The sequence below is a fragment of the Strongylocentrotus purpuratus genome, unplaced genomic scaffold (genome assembly GCF_000002235.5).
Source record: "Strongylocentrotus purpuratus isolate Spur 01 unplaced genomic scaffold, Spur_5.0 spur5_scaffold_3, whole genome shotgun sequence".
NCBI classification, from domain to species: domain Eukaryota; kingdom Metazoa; phylum Echinodermata; class Echinoidea; order Camarodonta; family Strongylocentrotidae; genus Strongylocentrotus; species Strongylocentrotus purpuratus.
The window spans coordinates 35,102,241-35,119,775 of record NW_022145609.1 but is presented as its reverse complement, the minus strand read 5'-3'; the positions used below and the strand labels follow the sequence as shown (position 1 = coordinate 35,119,775).

The window sequence follows — 17,535 nt, the reverse complement described above, 5'->3', positions numbered from 1 at the left end:
GATATTTCATGTTCTTGATGTGGAATTTGTGAAGAGTCTAAAATTCTTGAATTTTTGCTTTTGAATATATTTCATTATAAGGCTACAAATGGCTCCCCATTATATTTAAGTCCAACTTAGAGTTAAGTTTGACTCAGGATCTTTGTAAAACACCCCCTGGAGTTACATGATTCTCATGTAGGTATACCATGAATTCTGGTAATCTGAACATGTGGTTAGATTCATCATTCATATGTAAAGTTAGGATTTATTTGTAGCTATTTCAGAATACTTTTGAAATAGTTTTTCAAATGAATACTTCTTAATCTAATATACTATGTACATGTAAGTAAGTGATTGATTGATGAAATTGATCGCTATCATGTATGTACATGTACAGTGATCAATTGTCAAGCTGTGTGTGACATGCCCCTGTTCACATTATACACTTCATCAGTCCAACTCGGATGGAGATTCCTACATTGTACGTTCAGTTCCCCCTACTCATAAAAGAATACGATACCCCAACCTAAGAAGAAGACAAACTTGTCTGATTGGAGCCAGAAGGACGTCAACTGTGTAAAATTGTATGAGTTAATACCCCTCTAGCTCCAAGCAGAAAGGCAATTTGATTCTGCGTTAGTTTGAACCTGAAATCCCTGCTTCCAAGGTCACTACTCAAAACCACTGAGCTATTCGTCTTTCCTAGTAATTCATTTTCATGATCGGTCAATCATTTCCTGTGAGGGTGTCTTCTGTGTACAGTGAAACCTGCTTGAGCAACCACCTGTCTGTAAACACCTTGTTTTCCATTTCCCTTGAATAGTGACTCTAGCTCATTGAAACTTTAACATAAAGACCACCTGCCTGCCTATAAAGACAACTTTTCTTGTCTTCCTTGAGTGGTCCTATAGGGGGTGTAGCATGACGAGACTATATGTCTATCCTGTGGCCTGACTCAGGGCCAATCGGGTATAATACGACTACGGACGACGAGACCGCAGTATTCACGTGCGTGCAACATACGTGAAAACCGAAGCGTGAAGAGAACTTTGGTCTGTTTCGCTAACGCTAGCACGCGCTCACCGTTAATCAATCAAGTCCATTCCTTTATGTGCAGTTGTCCAAAAGAAGTCATAGATTGTGTGGACCAGTATTCGCCATGCTACACCCCCTTTGATATGCAGGTTTCAATGTACATTAATGCACATGCCCCATATAACATCATATCCAGCTGTGTTTTGTTGCAAATATTTACTTATATTTTTGTATACAGATTTGAGACCTGATTCTAGCTCTGTGACTTACATGTATGTCAGATGATACATGTATCTTATCACACTTGGCACACCATGATTAAATATCCCTCTCCTTTTATCTCTCCCTCTCTTCTCTTCTCTTCTGCAGCTTTGATGTTGAGAATGGTCCATCACCGAGCAGAAGTCCAGGCTTGGAGGCGGCCAGTCCCTCCTCCGGCCTGGTGCTCAACTTTCCCCAACGGAGGGAGTCCTTCCTCTATCGCTCGGACAGCGAGTTTGACCTCTCACCAAAGTCCATGTCCAGAAATTCTTCCATCACAAGCGAATCGTAAGTCTCTTCTTTTTTTCTTTCTCAAAAATAAATCATATTAACAAGTGTTCTTTTATAAGTATTTTCCATTGAAAGTGAGAAGGGCGTTACAATCTGTGAAATTTTATTTAAAAATGCCCTTTTGGCTCTTTGCATCTTCTTAAAAGCAAAACATGTACATGGAATAAAGATAACTCCTGTGGAAGGTATGTTTTGTCCAGGTCAGCAATAAAAAAAAAAATACATTAGAAATTTAATTTGTTACAATTATTCATATTAAAAGTTAACCCACTGCCTAGGGAAACAGATGGATTTTGTTATGCGCCATCATCATCATGATTTATTAAGTACAGATTTTTCCCTCTTATGAGAGGTTAGTGACTTATCATGATGACACTCTACGTCTTTTTCCATCTAGCATCCCACTCATTTAGATGGACCTTAATGCTTTCTTTCTCCTGCTATAGGAATGACATGTATACTCTGGCAGTCAATAGATTCATTGGTGTTTTCTTTCTTAACCTTCAGACATACACAAGAAGACATTATCGTCACCCCATTCGCCCAGATCCTTGCCAGTTTACGAAATGTACGGAAGAACTATGCTAATCTTACGGGTCTCACTGCACCAAGGTAAAGTATCTGAACGGCGTATTCTTGCCCTTTTCCATTTGTAAATCTGTGCTCCTGTGCCAACTGCCCAGGGCTGTATTTTATCAAAGATAAACGGTAAGGGCTGGGGTTGGAATTGGTTCTTAAAGAGAAGGTTGAGTTCTGGGAAGAGGTAAAAAATAATTTGTGAGCGTTATCACTGTTATTATGCAAAGGTGGAAGAACATCAGATTAAACATGTTCCCTGAAAAACATGGCTCTTCAAATGCCTTCATATTCTAAATATGACATGAAACATCGTAAAAATCGGGGGGGGGGGGGGGGTAGGTTTTTTTCGCCATGTGCTCGTGTAGTCCCATATACATCATTCTGTGTACAGTGCTTGTAACTTTGCCAAGATTTGGCCAAATTTCTTATCATTTTGATGATTCCAGAACCTTGCAATACACACGAATACCTATATACTAGATGATCAACCTTTTCTGATAGATTCCACACCGTTTCTTTCACAATGCAATCACATGACCAGAACTCAACTTTATCTTTAAGTTATTGTTTAATTTATGGGTTAGGGTCAGGGTAAGTGTTTGGTCCAAGGGTTGAAGAAATGAATTTGATTAGTGTAGGATATTGACTGCGGAGCAATTGTTCATGGAGCTGCTTTCGTATGATCAATTACTTTTGTATTCAAACTAATCGCTATTGAGTATCTTTGGTAACGTAACTGTCCAGATTTCATAGGCACTTCACTGATCTAAAGACTTTGCAATCAGCTTTTGGAATTTATAACTTTTCTCTTTTTTTTAATATGCAGAACACCTCCATTCATAATACAGAATCTTTTTATTTTTAGTGTGAAGCAGTAAAGAACAAGGATTAGTGTTTCCAAAACCTCAAATAATAATCATCTCAAATTAAATATCTTAGTCCTTATTTTAAATGAAGAAGAGGCACTTTTTTATTATTCATCTATTCTTACCATGCCTGGGTTATGTGGGGATCGACCTCTACTACTAAATCTTAGGATTTTTTTTTTTAGTACAAACTCAAGCAGAGACTGAGATGATAGTAGATGATAGTATTTTAGTGATATGACTTTGGAAAGGCCAATCACTGGTCATTGTGCATATTCTGTATTCCAAATCTAATTTGTTTTATGTATGTTGACCTAGCAACAGGCAATCTCCAAGAAGTACTCAGGCAAGCAAGCAGTCATCAACACAATCATCGACGGGATCATCAACGGAAGAGAATACGTCCAAGATGGCAACAGACACATTGGAAGAGCTTGACTGGTGTCTAGATCAGCTTGAGACCATGCAAACACATCGCTCAGTTAGTGACATGGCAACTAGCAAGGTAACACTCTCTTCTCATTGCTTGTATTTTATATTTCCAAATCAGGTATAAGTTTCATAGACAGAACTACCAAGGGTGGACTTTATGATAAGGTCCCGGCCGGGGTCAGAGGGACCACATGCATGTTCCCAAAATGTCCGGTAAAGGGGTACTTTTCACGCACCAAAGTCTGGCTCGTAGTACACAAAAATCTGGCCCATATTGACTTTACACACCAGACTTAGGGGTGTTTTCAAAATGAGAGAACATGCATACGCATACCCTAAATAACACTGAGTGGGGGGGGGGGGGGAGAGGCCCGGGGATAAGGTGAAATCATTAAAAAAATACAGTTTTTTTAAAACAGTATGAAATTCATAAAACAGTCTTTAATTTAAAAGCCTTTTTTCCCCAAACCATTTAGGTCATTCAAAATAAGACCAAAAAAATAACTACTGATTTATCATATTTAACTGCTGATTTAGTAAAATCAAGACATTAAAGAGTAAGAAAATTTGAAAGGATAGAATTACCACTACATGTATATACCACATTGTTGAGGACTTTGTATTAGGGCCAGATGTCCTTGTGAGGTCAGTCTTGCAAATCGGTGATTACATCTACTAAAACATTCTTTGCACTCACAGTTCAAACGGATGTTAAATCGAGAGCTGTCGGCCTTCTCGGAAACAAGCAAATCAGGGAACCAGATCTCAGAATACCTCTACAACACATTTCTTGGTAAGTGTTGCAAATTTGAAAGTTATATTTCCAGCGTATGTTTAATGTGGATATATGATCCTAGATATCTATGTAAGATATGAACAGACTTCATAAGAGAGCGTATTGTATAAAAGAGTGTAATATGTAATAAATGTATGTCCACATAATTTTGGAAATTTCAATGTTCCCATTTGACTCCTGTTAACATGGTCATTTGATCTTTAATTACACATCTGTAATTAAAATGCTTCTGAAGTTTGAATGCTGCCATGGAGTTGTGCAGACTAAGCAAGCACAGTTCTAAACAAGATATTAAATTGGTCACATGATGTATGTATACATGTCAGCCGAGCCCTGTTGAAGCATGCCTCTTGGGGGCAGACTCCTCGATGCGAACGTCTCACAAACATGCCAGAGGGCATACACGAGGCGACATAGGATCATGAATGAGGCTTAGTGAGGGGAGAAAAGTACTTTGGATAATTACTAGTGCTGTTTGCTTTATCCTGACAAGATGGATCGCACAAATGAAAAATCATCTGTTGGCTTGTTTTCACAATATCTGAAGTACCAATTTAGAAGATTGATCTAAGCCTTGGTACTAGTTTGTATCACCATGGCAGGACGATATGATTATATTTTAGGGTTATTGGGTCAGACATTAGAGTTCAAGAAATTGTTAGCCTCATTAATCTAAATATTTGAAGGACTCTGTGAGCCATGATCTTCACTCATATCACCTTATAGAGATATGAATTACCAATACAAGGGGTTGTTTCACAAAGATCCTAAGTTGAACTTATCTCTAAGTTAGACTTAACAATTATGGAAAGCCATTAGCATCTTTGAAAATAGTTTGTAAAAGTTATTTTAATAGGCATAAAATGTTGATTTATGAAATTTATGAAAAGTCTAAAATACTTGAGTTTTTGCTTTTGAATGTATTCCATTTGAAGGGTACAAATGGCTCTCCATAAAGTTTAAGTCCAACTTAGAGTTAGTCATCTTATATTTTGGGAAACAAAATGCCTTGTTGTTTAATCAAAATCAACTGAGGGTTGCGTTTATCGTGTCTTGCCACTAAATATGTACATATCGAACCCCACTATACGAAAGTGATTTGCCGTGTGTCTGCGCAGCTGTTTTGCGCCGTTTGACCCGGGAAGCAGACAGTTTCTCGGAGGTCAACTCCACACACATGCTTGTACACAACACGTGGCGTGCGCTAGCCTCCTAACCGGAAATTAACCTGGGAAGGTCCGATTTGTATGTGGGTTTCAAAACAGCTTTGCGTTTATCATCTCTCAGAAACGTGATTCTGGCTGTATGTCACATTCAAAACACACCTTTTTGCGTCTTTAGATATGCCCATATCTAAAGACGTTTAAAAAAGGCTTTGCGTTTATCACCTTCTAAATTTGCCTGAAAGACGTTTGAGAAACCTGATTCTAGGCAAAAATTTGGTCAATAAACGCACCCTTATATATTGTGGAATTAATGTTTTATACCAAGATGAGTAATAAGAAATGCACTGTCATCTCTGAGGTTTATGTATTTTGTGTTATTCCAAATTATGCTAATGAGGTAGCTGGAAATTTCACAGCAATAAAATTTAAAAAAATATGTATGTATGGATATAGATGAATTAAGAAAGGAAGAAAAAGTAATTTCTGTTTAGAATTTGCCACACGCCTATAAAAATATCAAATCAGCAGACGACATTTTCTTATGGAGGGATGACTACCCCTCGATGCCCCAATGGGGAGATGCTAGACTGCTTTCCAGACAGTCCATGAAGCATGCAAAAAGAAGTGATCTATTGGGAGTAACATGTGTGACACCATCAGCTAACGAGATGTAAAACTACACACTCTGGCGTCTGTGCTTTTCTAGAGCAGAAGTTGTTGATATCAATACATGTATATACTTAGTTGGATACTCTCTGTCATGTTTACAGAAAACAGATCAAATTATAATTTACCTTTTTACATGATACTCGGATGACTTCAATATTGAAAGAATTTAAAAACTGAAATACCAAAATAAATAAGGGAATTTCAAATGCAAGAATATATGCAGGCAGATCCATTGCTTAACATGCAATTTTATTGAATTGAAAGGGGTTTAAAACTTTGTGTTGAAAATTCATTAAACGTTTTTCAAAACTAAGATGTAGAAAGGCCAATGAAGGCATAATTCAACTTTTTCTTTTGGCCCCCTTCTCTCTCCCTCCCTCTCTCTCTCTCTCACTCTCCTTTTATCTCTCATACAGATAAGCAGCAAGAAGTTGATCAACCAGTACCCCTGTCGGCAAGGGAACTAGCGCCCTCACCGTCACCGCTCAGCAAGGCCCCAGCTTCCAAGAAGCTGTTGAAAGCCACTGAACTGATGAAGATCAAGGGAGTCAGTAATATCATCGTGACCAAGCCCAAGCACCATAACGTCATCAGTGGTGATATCATCAAGAAGTTTGGGGTGCCTGTCAAGAAAGAAAAAGAGGAAGAATTAGAGAAGGTGAGAGAGATACATTAAACCTGGGACCTGTTACACAAAGCCTTTTTTCAATGACAAAAATCAGTGACAAATCTGTTGACAACCAATCAGAAGCAAGGATTTCAGTAGCTTATAACAAAAAACTGTCATTTGTCACTGATGACAAGTTTTGTGAAACGCCCCCCTGTAGCCTACTGCTCTGATAAAGGCTGGTAGGTTAAAATGGGAACACCACAATGCCACCCCCCCCCCCCCTTAAGCCCCAACCTGCTATTCCTTAAAAACACAAACAATTGTTTGGATTGTGCACTCACCACTCCTCTACATAATGCCGATCAGTAACTGCTGATAGAACAATATTCTTGAAAGCAGTCTTAATTAAGCTTGGCTGTCTTGTAAATGTGTCTACTCTTGGAGTGCCAATGAAGGCTTCTCTATTCGAACAATTCTTCTTCAAGATGAATAGATAAATTGATTTTGTAAAATCGTTATTAAGTATTTGGCATTACCTGTGCCTTGGAGGGGGAAAAAAACTGAATCACTGTATAACTGATTGGGGTTGTGTAGGTGGGGAGGGGAGGGGCACGTTAACACACAACGCATACCTGCCAACCCTTCCGAATAATCTGTAATATTCTGTTTTTCTGGATTTTTAGGACCACAAAATCTGTAATATTCCAGATTTTCATTTTTTTATTTATTTTTATTTTTGTGTTGCTTAAGCCAAATTAAGCTTGTTTTATCATATGCCGCGATGTGAGAGTTCACGTATTGCGTGCATTGAAGGGCTGCATGATTGAGCAGCGAATTTGTATTCACTTTTTTGCACAGATTTACCGCGTATTGCCAGTAATACACTGCCGCTAAGGGTACAGATTTCTTATTTTCGAAGACATACCGTGCTAAAAATTCTTAATTCTCATTTTCAAATGTTGGCAGGTATGACAACGCAGGCTTCAGTCATCCGTTTGGGATGGATTTGGGGTGGTGTGCTTGTATTTCAATTCAAACTCTAACCAATAACGGACGAATTATCCTTGAAACAAACTAATTTCATTTTATATTCCTGACATGTTTATATTACATCTACCAAAGCGCAATTGTGTTACACCTTGCTTGTATTTTCTCTTCAGGAGCTGAGGTTGCTTGATACATGGAGCATCAGTATATTCAAGATTGATGAGATCACGAACCACAAACCCCTCACAGCCATCATCTATAGATTATTTGAGGTACGTTATTTGATTATCATCTCATTTGTCTCCATCTCGAAGAAACTGCTTGATTTTGAATCGAGTTCCTAGTGTTTCCACGGTTATCTCTAAATGTTGATTAGTCCTTGAAAAGATTTATTGTAATGTATCAGAGGATTTTAGCCATGTATGTCATTTTCCTGTCTTTAGTCAGTACATGAAAGACAAAGATTTATTTTTTTAAAATTGTGATTTTTCTGATAGATGAATTAATTTTGAACACTTTTTGACTTTTCCCTGTCTCTTTTCCTCTGCCTTTAAAGAGAAGGTTGAGTTCTGGGAAGAGGTGAAAAATAATTTGTGAGCATTACTCATTCTTATTATGCAAGTGTGGAAGAACATCAGTTAAGACATGTTCCCTGAAAAGCATGGCTCTTCAAATGCCTTCATATTCTAAATATGGCATGTAACATCGTAAAAATCGGGGGGCCGGCTTTTTACGCCACGTGTTCGAGTAGTCCCATATACATCTGTCTGTGCAAGTGTTTGTAACTTTACCAAGACTTGGCCAAATTTCTTATCATTTTGATGATTCCAGAACCTTGCAATACACACAAATGCTTATATGCTAGATGATCAACCTTTTCTGGTCGATTCCACACCGTTTCTTTCACAATGCAATCGCATGACCATAACTCAACTTCATCTTTAACTCATCCTCTTTGATTGAGATCAGTTACAAATAAATCTTACTCAACAATTTTTTAACATTCTTTTACATTTGAACAAATATGATAACCTTGTGTGACTGACTCTATTTGTAAATTCTGGATTTTGTAATGTTAATTAGGGATATAGATATCCCCGAAAAGACAATGAATACTAAACTTAGATTATTTTACATTCCATTTCAATATCATACCTTGAATTTATTTGTGCTTTCTTCTATTTTTGGCAGGATCGAGGTATATTAAAGACATTTCAAATTCCTGAAAAGACGTTCTTGATATACATGATGACGTTAGAAGACCACTATCACAGAGAAGTTATATACCACAATCAAATTCATGCAGCTGACGTTGTACACTCCACACACTTTCTCTTGTCAGCTCCAGCACTTGAGGTAAGGGTCAGGGATGATGATTAATATGAAGAGTAGGAGGAAGAGGGTAGTGGTGGTGTTGAATGGGTTAGTGATGATGCTGAGGAGGAGGGGGAAAGAGGGGAGGATGAAGATGATGATTTTTATGATGATAAGGCCCAAACCCTCAAAACCAAGGCCAAGGCTAACATAATTGAGGAGGATGAAGAAGATGATGACGGCGTTGATTGTGGTGGTGATGGTGATACACTAGACATGTTACATTCCTCCAGTGTAGCTTTGGTTAGATCCCGCATTAGGGCCAGTGGTTGTATAGATGGGATGATGAACGGAGTCATCATGTCATCGTTTTCAGACAATTCTTTTCACTGTGATGTACATTTCTTTAGATCATAGACCTATAATGAAATCACTCCTTATTTTCTTCTCTTTATGATTGTAGAATGTGTTTACAGATCTTGAGATTATGGCCGCGTTGTTTTCAGCAGCAATACATGATGTCCATCATCCGGGTCTAAACAATCAATTCCTGTGTACCACAAGTAAGTCAATATACCCCCCCCCCCCCCTTTCTCTCTCTCTCTCTCTCTCTCTCTCTCTCTCTCTCCATCTCTATCTTTTACAGTTTCACCCTGTCTGCCCTCTCTCGTCTCCTCTCCTGGTGTTTCTCAAAAGAACTTGTACCCTTCAGTTATTTGCTGTTATACCTTTCCTTATTCAACTTATGAGTAGATGCCTTGGGCTTTAGAATTTTCTAATCTAATTAGACAAATTAACTTTTCAGTGTGTATGAATTTTTTGATGTGTTCCAAAAAGAAAGATTGCTTTCTATGATAGTTCAAAAATATTACCTATATATATATATATATATATATTTACCACAATAAATTCTTGACTGATGTAAATCAAACAGAATTAGTTTATGTAGTATATTGTGTAATAAAAGGTCACTATTCCATCCTAGGCATGTCTTTAACAACACATGAAGTTGTGATAAATGTTTCACAGAATTGTTATGGTCTAGAAGGTACTTGAGTGGACTATAAATCAAATGGTTTGCACTTTGAGTAGCATTTCACTTGCAGCTATATTGTCCTTTAGCAAGACCTTCAATGATTGTTATGTTTGTTGTTCTCCTGCTCGGTTATTACAGGTGCAGAACTAGCAATACTCTACAACGATGTCTCTGTCTTAGAGAATCACTCACTCGCCGTCGCCTTCAAACTCCTCCAAGAGGACAACTGCAATATCTTTGAGAATCTTACCAAGAAACAGCTCCAAACCCTCAGGAAAATGTCCATTGACATGGTAAGAACTTGTTCCTCATCTTCTGCCAGAGTATGAATCTGTGTAATCATGCCCGTACATCCAAACATGTTGAAATAAAGATTATTTCTTAATCCTTATGATCTATATCTATTTGAACACTGTGATGTATTTTTAATAAATAAACTTTAAGAAGAATCTTACCAAGAAACAGCACCAAACCCTCAGGAAAATGTCCATCGACATGGAAAGGTTTTTTCTCATTGGGGATCTGACATGTGCCCCAGGCTTTATCTCGTCAGCTAGCAATAGAGCTTGGTTCAATTGGGCTTTTGGTTAGGGTTAGGATTAGAGTGAGGTGTAGATTGAGGATCCTTGGTTTCAACTATTGTTCAAAATTGACTGTAGAGCACTTGACACCACAGCATAGCTCATATGTATTGATCTAATCATCTTCTCCCAGTAAGATTACTGTTGATCACCCTTGAACCTGGAGTTGTTGTGTCCTGCATTTCCGAAAGTTTGGAAACCAAGTTTTATTTCATGCTCTTTTATCTGTATCAACTCTTAGGTGTATCTTTAGTTCTTGCTTTGAAAAATGATCTTAGAAAAATTAGGCATTCTTGCATCTATTTTTCATACCAAAAATATAGTTTGTCTCAAGAATCTGTTAGATTGTGGTCTGTAGGTTTCAATTGTAATATTGAATATAAATTTCATTTTTTTTTTCACTGCATTTGAAGAAATGGGGTACAACAAATGACTAAGTTACTGCTTTCATTATTTTTAAATTACTGTGCACATTATTATCATCATCATCATCATTATCATTTATTAAAGTCGGTACTTTCCCACTGACTTTCACACGATGAAGACACTCCCTCCCTCCACTTCTTCTTGTCTCGAGCATTCTTTTCATTTAGACCACCCTTAATGCTTTCTTTCTTCACCATATCTTTCCATGAAATCTTAGGTCTTCCTTTCACCAATATGAATTTTTAGGGGGTCTTTTGCCGAGAATCCTAACGTATGCATTGTTTGTATTCTCTGTCTTCTATAGGTACTTGCAACAGACATGTCCAAGCACATGAGTTTATTGGCTGACTTGAAGACCATGGTGGAAACAAAGAAGGTTGCTGGCTCAGGGGTCTTATTATTAGACAACTACACAGACAGGATACAGGTAGGCATCATGGTGGTTGTGGTGGTGGTACTGGTAGAGCTGGTATGGATACAGATATGAATGAATAGGATGTTGCCTTTTTTGTTGATGGTTATGGTGGTGGGGGGGGGGGTGATATGGTGGTAATGGTTGTAGTGATGTTATTGATGGTGGTGATGAGGATGATGATGATAATGGGGGGGGGAGGAGTGGTGGTGGTGGCGATGTTGGTTCAGACTATGAAACTCTGGGCTTGTAGAAAGTATGGTGCTTTTGTTCACTGTCCCCTATACTTGAAAATATGGACCTAAGGAACTGGACTTACAAAGAGGTACTGTTGTAAGGATAACAAGAGTAAACTTTAGAATGATCCACAATTCAATTCCCACTTACAGGTGCTGAAGAATCTAGTACACTGTGCAGATGTAGCCAACCCCAGCAAACCTCTTCACATCTATACTCAGTGGACGTCCATGCTGATGGAAGAGTTCTTCAGACAAGGTGACCTAGAACGAGAGAAAGGAGTGGAGATCAGTCCCATGATGGACAGGGAGAATGCATCCATTAACAAATCACAGGTCAGTCAGACAGTTCTCCCAAGTTAGCTCATTGATCAGAAATCGCTTTTATAAATGTGCTTTGTTAGAATTTCAAACTGAGAATTCTTGCAAGTAATCTTGAGGTATAGAAATAGTTATGCAGTAAAAGACATTACAAAGCATTGGGAATTAACTTTGGGTAATGCAAATAGGAAGAATTGGTGCTGTGATAACATATGAAGAGTTATAGCAAAAAATTGCCAATAATATCATGTGTAGACTGTCAGTTTGGTTCCTTGAAATCAGAAGGAGTGAGTAAATGAAATAACAATAAAATATTGACACCTGTGGATCCATGTCAGAGATATGTTAATCGTTTCATGACAAAATTGTTCTAATTAGAATTTTCACTGAATTTGATCACTCCTGTGCAGGTTATTTCAACATGAACAGTAATTTGGGAATAGAATGAAGATTGTGTGAATGGTTGTTATTTCTTTTCTTTTGACCTCAGGTTGGTTTCATAGACTTCATCCTGCATCCTCTGTGGGAGACCTGGGCTGACCTGGTCTACCCCGATGCCCAAGAAATCCTGGATCACCTTGAGGAGAACAGGAACTGGTACCAGAGCCAGATCCGAGAGAGTCCCTCACCCAACCCCAGCAAGGACGGCTCCAACGAGACTAAGACCAATGGGGATGACCTCCATGACCTGACTCTAGAGGACCTGGAAGAGAAAGAGGGGGGCGAGGAAACGACCCTCGAGGACCAGCACACGCCCACCCATCGGCCTAACCTCCTACAGAGAAACCCCAAGGTGGATGACAGCAAGAGTGGTGGTGTGGAGGCGGTGAATGCCAAGAATGTGAGAAGCATGGCTAGAGGAAAGGACGGCGAAGTGTTTAAATTCTCAAAACTGACCATTAAAGACTCCAAGGAAACGGACCTATAGTACATGCTTTCCCACCGAGGGAGCTAGTACCTCCCTTTTTGTATCAACTCTGTGTAGCAGAACAGTGATTATGCAGGAAATTGGTGACAGGATATATTGTTTCCATGCATGATCCAAAAGAGAGATTGCAAGCAGAAACAACAATTGCTTTAAAAAAGAAGTGTGCAGAGGCAACAAAAGAGTAACAGACAACAGGATGCTTGGAGAAGATTTCAGAGAATCTTAGGGCCAAGGTTGAAAAAGAGAGACAAGAGGCATCTTAGTGACCTGCTATATTTGCAAGAGGAAGAAAAAGAAGTGATGTGAAAATAGAAAGCTGTAACATGATGATGCTAGATTACAAGCAGGAAGTACTTAACAGATGAAATGCAAAACCAGAGTGTTTTGGAAGGCTTCCTTAGGAGTAGAAATGCTGAATTGCAGCAACCCTGAAAGACATGAGAGGAGTATACATTGTAAGAATAGAGATATCATTCTCTCTCTCTCTGCATTGTGGTTGGATGAAGGTTGAGAATGAGAGGGATATTGTAACATGTATAATGACTACAATATATTCAGATATAGGTGGTAGCATTTCAAATAGTGGTCGCTTCCAGGTGAAGCTCATTCAAATTCGAGGGCATGCATTTTCAAGGATAGAAACAGAACAAAAGTACTTATAATGTCTACTTGGTGAGGTATAAACTAGAATGTGCCAAAAGAGAGCGAGACCAATGATCAGAATCCTATGTTAAAGTACAAACTGGATGAAGTTTTCCCTGCAACAATTTACATGAGATTTCTGAAGTTCAATATAGTCTCATGTTTATCATGAGAAGTGAAGAGAGAATGGTAAGACATGTTTGGTCCTTGCTTGCAGGTCAAGAAATGCAAAGCTCAATCTGCACAATGAGTTTTCTACACACATGTAACCTTGCTGAAAGCTTTGTGTTGCAAACATCACGTTGGAAATTGATGCTATTGCATCAAAGCCAATAAATGGTGTGTCCTGAGGCCCTGTGTAGCTCAAGATGCCTATATGTAGACTCCCTTGGGGTGACGTAGGGGATATTTGAGGGGGAATAAAAATGGTGGTTAGAGGTGGTATGATTGGAAGAAACACTTTCTGTTTAGAAGAAGCATACATTCATGAATACTAGGAACCTTTACAAGTTACTGAATGAAACTTTGAGGTTTTCCATTCAGAAGTTTGACCATGTTATGCCTAAATCATAGTGAAGATAGATAGCTTGGAATGATGTGTTTTAGTTTAAATTAGTGTGTCTTTTTGATGTTGGTTCTGTTGTTTCTTGTTGAAGAGTTTTGTGACTCAAAGCTGATTTCAAGAGAGAAAGCAAAAACTACAGAAGAGAGATATTTCCATGTTTTGCATTGTTAGAGCGCTCTTATGCCTTCTTGCGTCAACAAAAATGTTGATTATCATTTTAATGTGCCATCAAATCTATAAATATGTATACAAATGTACATCCCATTATTCTTGGGGGAAAATGACAGAATTTTATGAAACATATTTTTTCTTGTATGAGTATTGTATGATGGCTGAATATTTGTAAGAGTACATACAGTAGCTGCTAAAAATGTATTTGTACATGTGCTGCCTCACAAGAGATTTTTGTATGTTTCATTTCACTATATCATCTCATATCCAGTTTTCAGACATATTTTCTATATTTTCTGTAATTTTATAGAGATTTGAATATAGATAGATATGTAATCGTAGCAGTCACTGTTAAAACTTTAAGTAGAATGTTTTATATTCTGACTTTGTTTTTGCAAACAAGTAGATCCTGAATATTGGGACAATGTAAGACTTGATATTAGAACAGTGTAGTTCATCACTTTGTAAAGGAGAAAGATAATAACCATAGTAATCTGATCTGCATTGAGGCATTGGTAGCTTTCAAGACATTTATTCCTATCAGATACCCATTTAGTACACCTAATAGCAAATCCATCAAATTAACCAATGAAAATTCATAAAATTAAAGGGATCAGGTAACTGTGTCTCAGATTCTGAAACAAAGTCCTGGATTTAGCTCATGCTGCAATGATAATTATAAATCTTTAGGTCAGTCAGGAACCCCATGACTTTTACAAGCCAATCGCCTGTCTGATTATCAAGATATTTATGATTGGAAATCAAAATTTCATTTTTTTTTTTCTTACGGTTTAAATAAAACTACAGTCTATTGGGGAATATGAGTATAGTAAAACCGGTCACTCAAACATTTTTTACTTTTTTCAGGCACTTCATGATCATTTTGAAACACAATTTATTTAGGGCTTCAATATTATACAAATAGTACACAGCAGTGAAGGCATTAGTAAGAATCACCCACGCAACGTACCTTTGGAACAGTCTAACACGCCCGAGGCGGTAGTTGGACTGTTTTGAAGGTACCTAGTGTGGGTAATTTTACTAATGCCCGAACAGTCATTATCAAAATTACGCATTAGGCAAAATAAATGCCTGGTCACGTTTACACTTTCAACCAATCATTTGATTAGGATCCACGGCATCATCTTATAATACACCATATCACAGACACTGATAACTCGTAGGACCATGTTATCTCAGATTTAACATTGTTAAACGATACCTTTAAGCTAAAGAACTTTGAACACAATATCACGCCAAAGCAGCAATGTACTGGATACAGGAACACCTGAGCTAGTCTTTCTTACAGAAATAAATGGCTTAAATTGTAATTGCAATGCATTTGAAGCATGAAGCAGCTGGGCTCATGTGATTTATTTCTTTTATTTTATTATGAAAATGTTCCCGAGTAGCCACCAATTGATGACATTGTACATTCTAAGATAGCTCATCTTGCTTTACTGTGTCATTTAAATCCCAGTCTTTATATTTCAATTATTTTTACCTCACTTCTTGAGGAGGAAAAAAACCTTCATAGCAGCTTTATAGTATCTTCCTATTTATCATCTAAAATCAAAGAAATCTATTTTTAAAAAAGAGATTTGGGGGATTACCAAAACTATATATAACCTTCAAATTTATGATTTTTTTTTTTTTACAATAATCATATCTTTGATGTCATAGTGAATTAGAGCTGCTTAAGCTCATAAATGTGTTTGATTTTGTTTCAATGATTTTTATGCCTCCGTTACGAAGTAGCCGGAGGCATTATGTTTTCGGGTTGTCCGTCCGTCCGTCCGTCTGTACGTACGTACGTCTGTACGTACGTACGTACGTACGTCCCGTTCTCGTGATCGCGTTATCTGAAGAACCGATTGATGGATTCCTGCCAAACTTTGGTCATGTATGTATCTTGCGGAGCCGATGAACTGATTAGATTTTGGGGTTACAAGGTCAAAGGTCAAAGGTCACAGGGCTCATTATGTATGCAAAAACAGCTCGTGATCGCGTTATCTGAAGAACCGATTGATGGATTCCTGCCAAACTTTGGTCATGTATGTATCTTGCAGAGTCAAAGAACTGATTAGATTTTGGGGTCATGAGGTTAAAGGTCAAAGGTCACAGGGCTCATTATGTATGCAAAAACAGCTCGTGATCGCGTTATCTCAAGAACCGAGTGATGGATTGCTGCCAAACTTAGGTCATGTATGTTACTTGCAGAGCAGATGAACTGATTAGATTTTGGGGTCACGAGGTCAAAGGTCAAAGGCCACAACGCACATTATGTATGCAAAAACAGCTCGTGATCGCGTTCTCAAGAACCGATTGATGGATTCCTGCCAAAATTAGGTCATGTATGTTACTTGCAGAGCCAATGAACTGAGTAGATTCTTGGTTCATAAGGTCAAAGGTCATGGGCTCATTATGTATGCAGAAATAGCTTGTGAACACATTCTCATTAAAACTGACAGATGGATTACTATTTAACTCAGGACATCTTGCAGAGCCAATGAACTGAGTAGATTTTAGGGTCATGGGGTCAAAGATCAAAGGGTCATATATGTATATGAGAAATTGCTTGTAATCACGATATTCTGAGAACCTGTTAATGGATTACAATTGAACTTGAATTCGAAAAATGTGTTCTGTTTTGGTTTGTAAAATTGCTCTATGACGGAGGCATCATTTTCGACTGCGCGCAGTCGAATTCCATCTAGTTTATTTTAAAAGATAATTGTATGTTGTTTCCATGCAGTTTTTGAAAATCAATTTTCATTTAACTATTTTTTAAGCTTTGGAAATAGATTAGTGAGTTCATTACCACACAGGCATCCATTTCTTGCTTTTAATTGCTTTCTGCACTTAGTACAAGTAGCATGTACATGAAATAAGACAAATGCACAAATCTGTCTCAAGCAATAAACCCATCTTTGTGATCAGCTAGCATGTTTGACAATATAACAAATTTGTAACCCCTGTTGAGAAACTTGCTGTGTATCAAGCTTGTTACATTTTTATCTTTGATCTAATTTTGTTCTCACTTATTATCTACGACTCTCACAATAGAAATATGAGTGTGCTAATCTGAATTTTGCATATGCATGCAATTTGAGAAATGAAAATGAAAGGTACCTTCGTTTGTTTCTCGTATAGTAGTATCAGCGTCGCGCAAATGAAGATTCAGGTGGTAAGGTAGCACAACTCAGAAGATTTATGGTATGCAGTACTA

The 17,535-nt window shown here is 37.8% G+C and overlaps 1 protein-coding gene across 3 annotated transcripts in view; it reads left to right on the top strand.

Moving 5' to 3' along the window:
* The window catches only part of LOC579864 (cAMP-specific 3',5'-cyclic phosphodiesterase 4C), a 36,609-nt gene extending 21,833 nt beyond the window's left edge, over positions 1-14,776 (top strand). For 2 of the 3 annotated variants that reach the window (XM_003723951.3, XM_011678975.2), the window contains exons 2-13: positions 1,387-1,566; positions 2,077-2,181; positions 3,333-3,519; positions 4,146-4,239; positions 6,494-6,735; positions 7,848-7,946; positions 8,866-9,030; positions 9,452-9,551; positions 10,163-10,317; positions 11,336-11,458; positions 11,833-12,015; positions 12,491-14,776. In XM_003723951.3, coding sequence (XP_003723999.2) covers positions 1,387-1,566; positions 2,077-2,181; positions 3,333-3,519; positions 4,146-4,239; positions 6,494-6,735; positions 7,848-7,946; positions 8,866-9,030; positions 9,452-9,551; positions 10,163-10,317; positions 11,336-11,458; positions 11,833-12,015; positions 12,491-12,928 — 2,071 coding nt within the window. In that variant the 3' untranslated portion in view covers positions 12,929-14,776. The remainder of the gene's footprint in view (positions 1-1,386; positions 1,567-2,076; positions 2,182-3,332; positions 3,520-4,145; positions 4,240-6,493; positions 6,736-7,847; positions 7,947-8,865; positions 9,031-9,451; positions 9,552-10,162; positions 10,318-11,335; positions 11,459-11,832; positions 12,016-12,490) is intronic. The other variant, XM_030996901.1, reaches the window with a different exon arrangement.
* Positions 14,777-17,535: the final 2,759 nt, after the last annotated feature.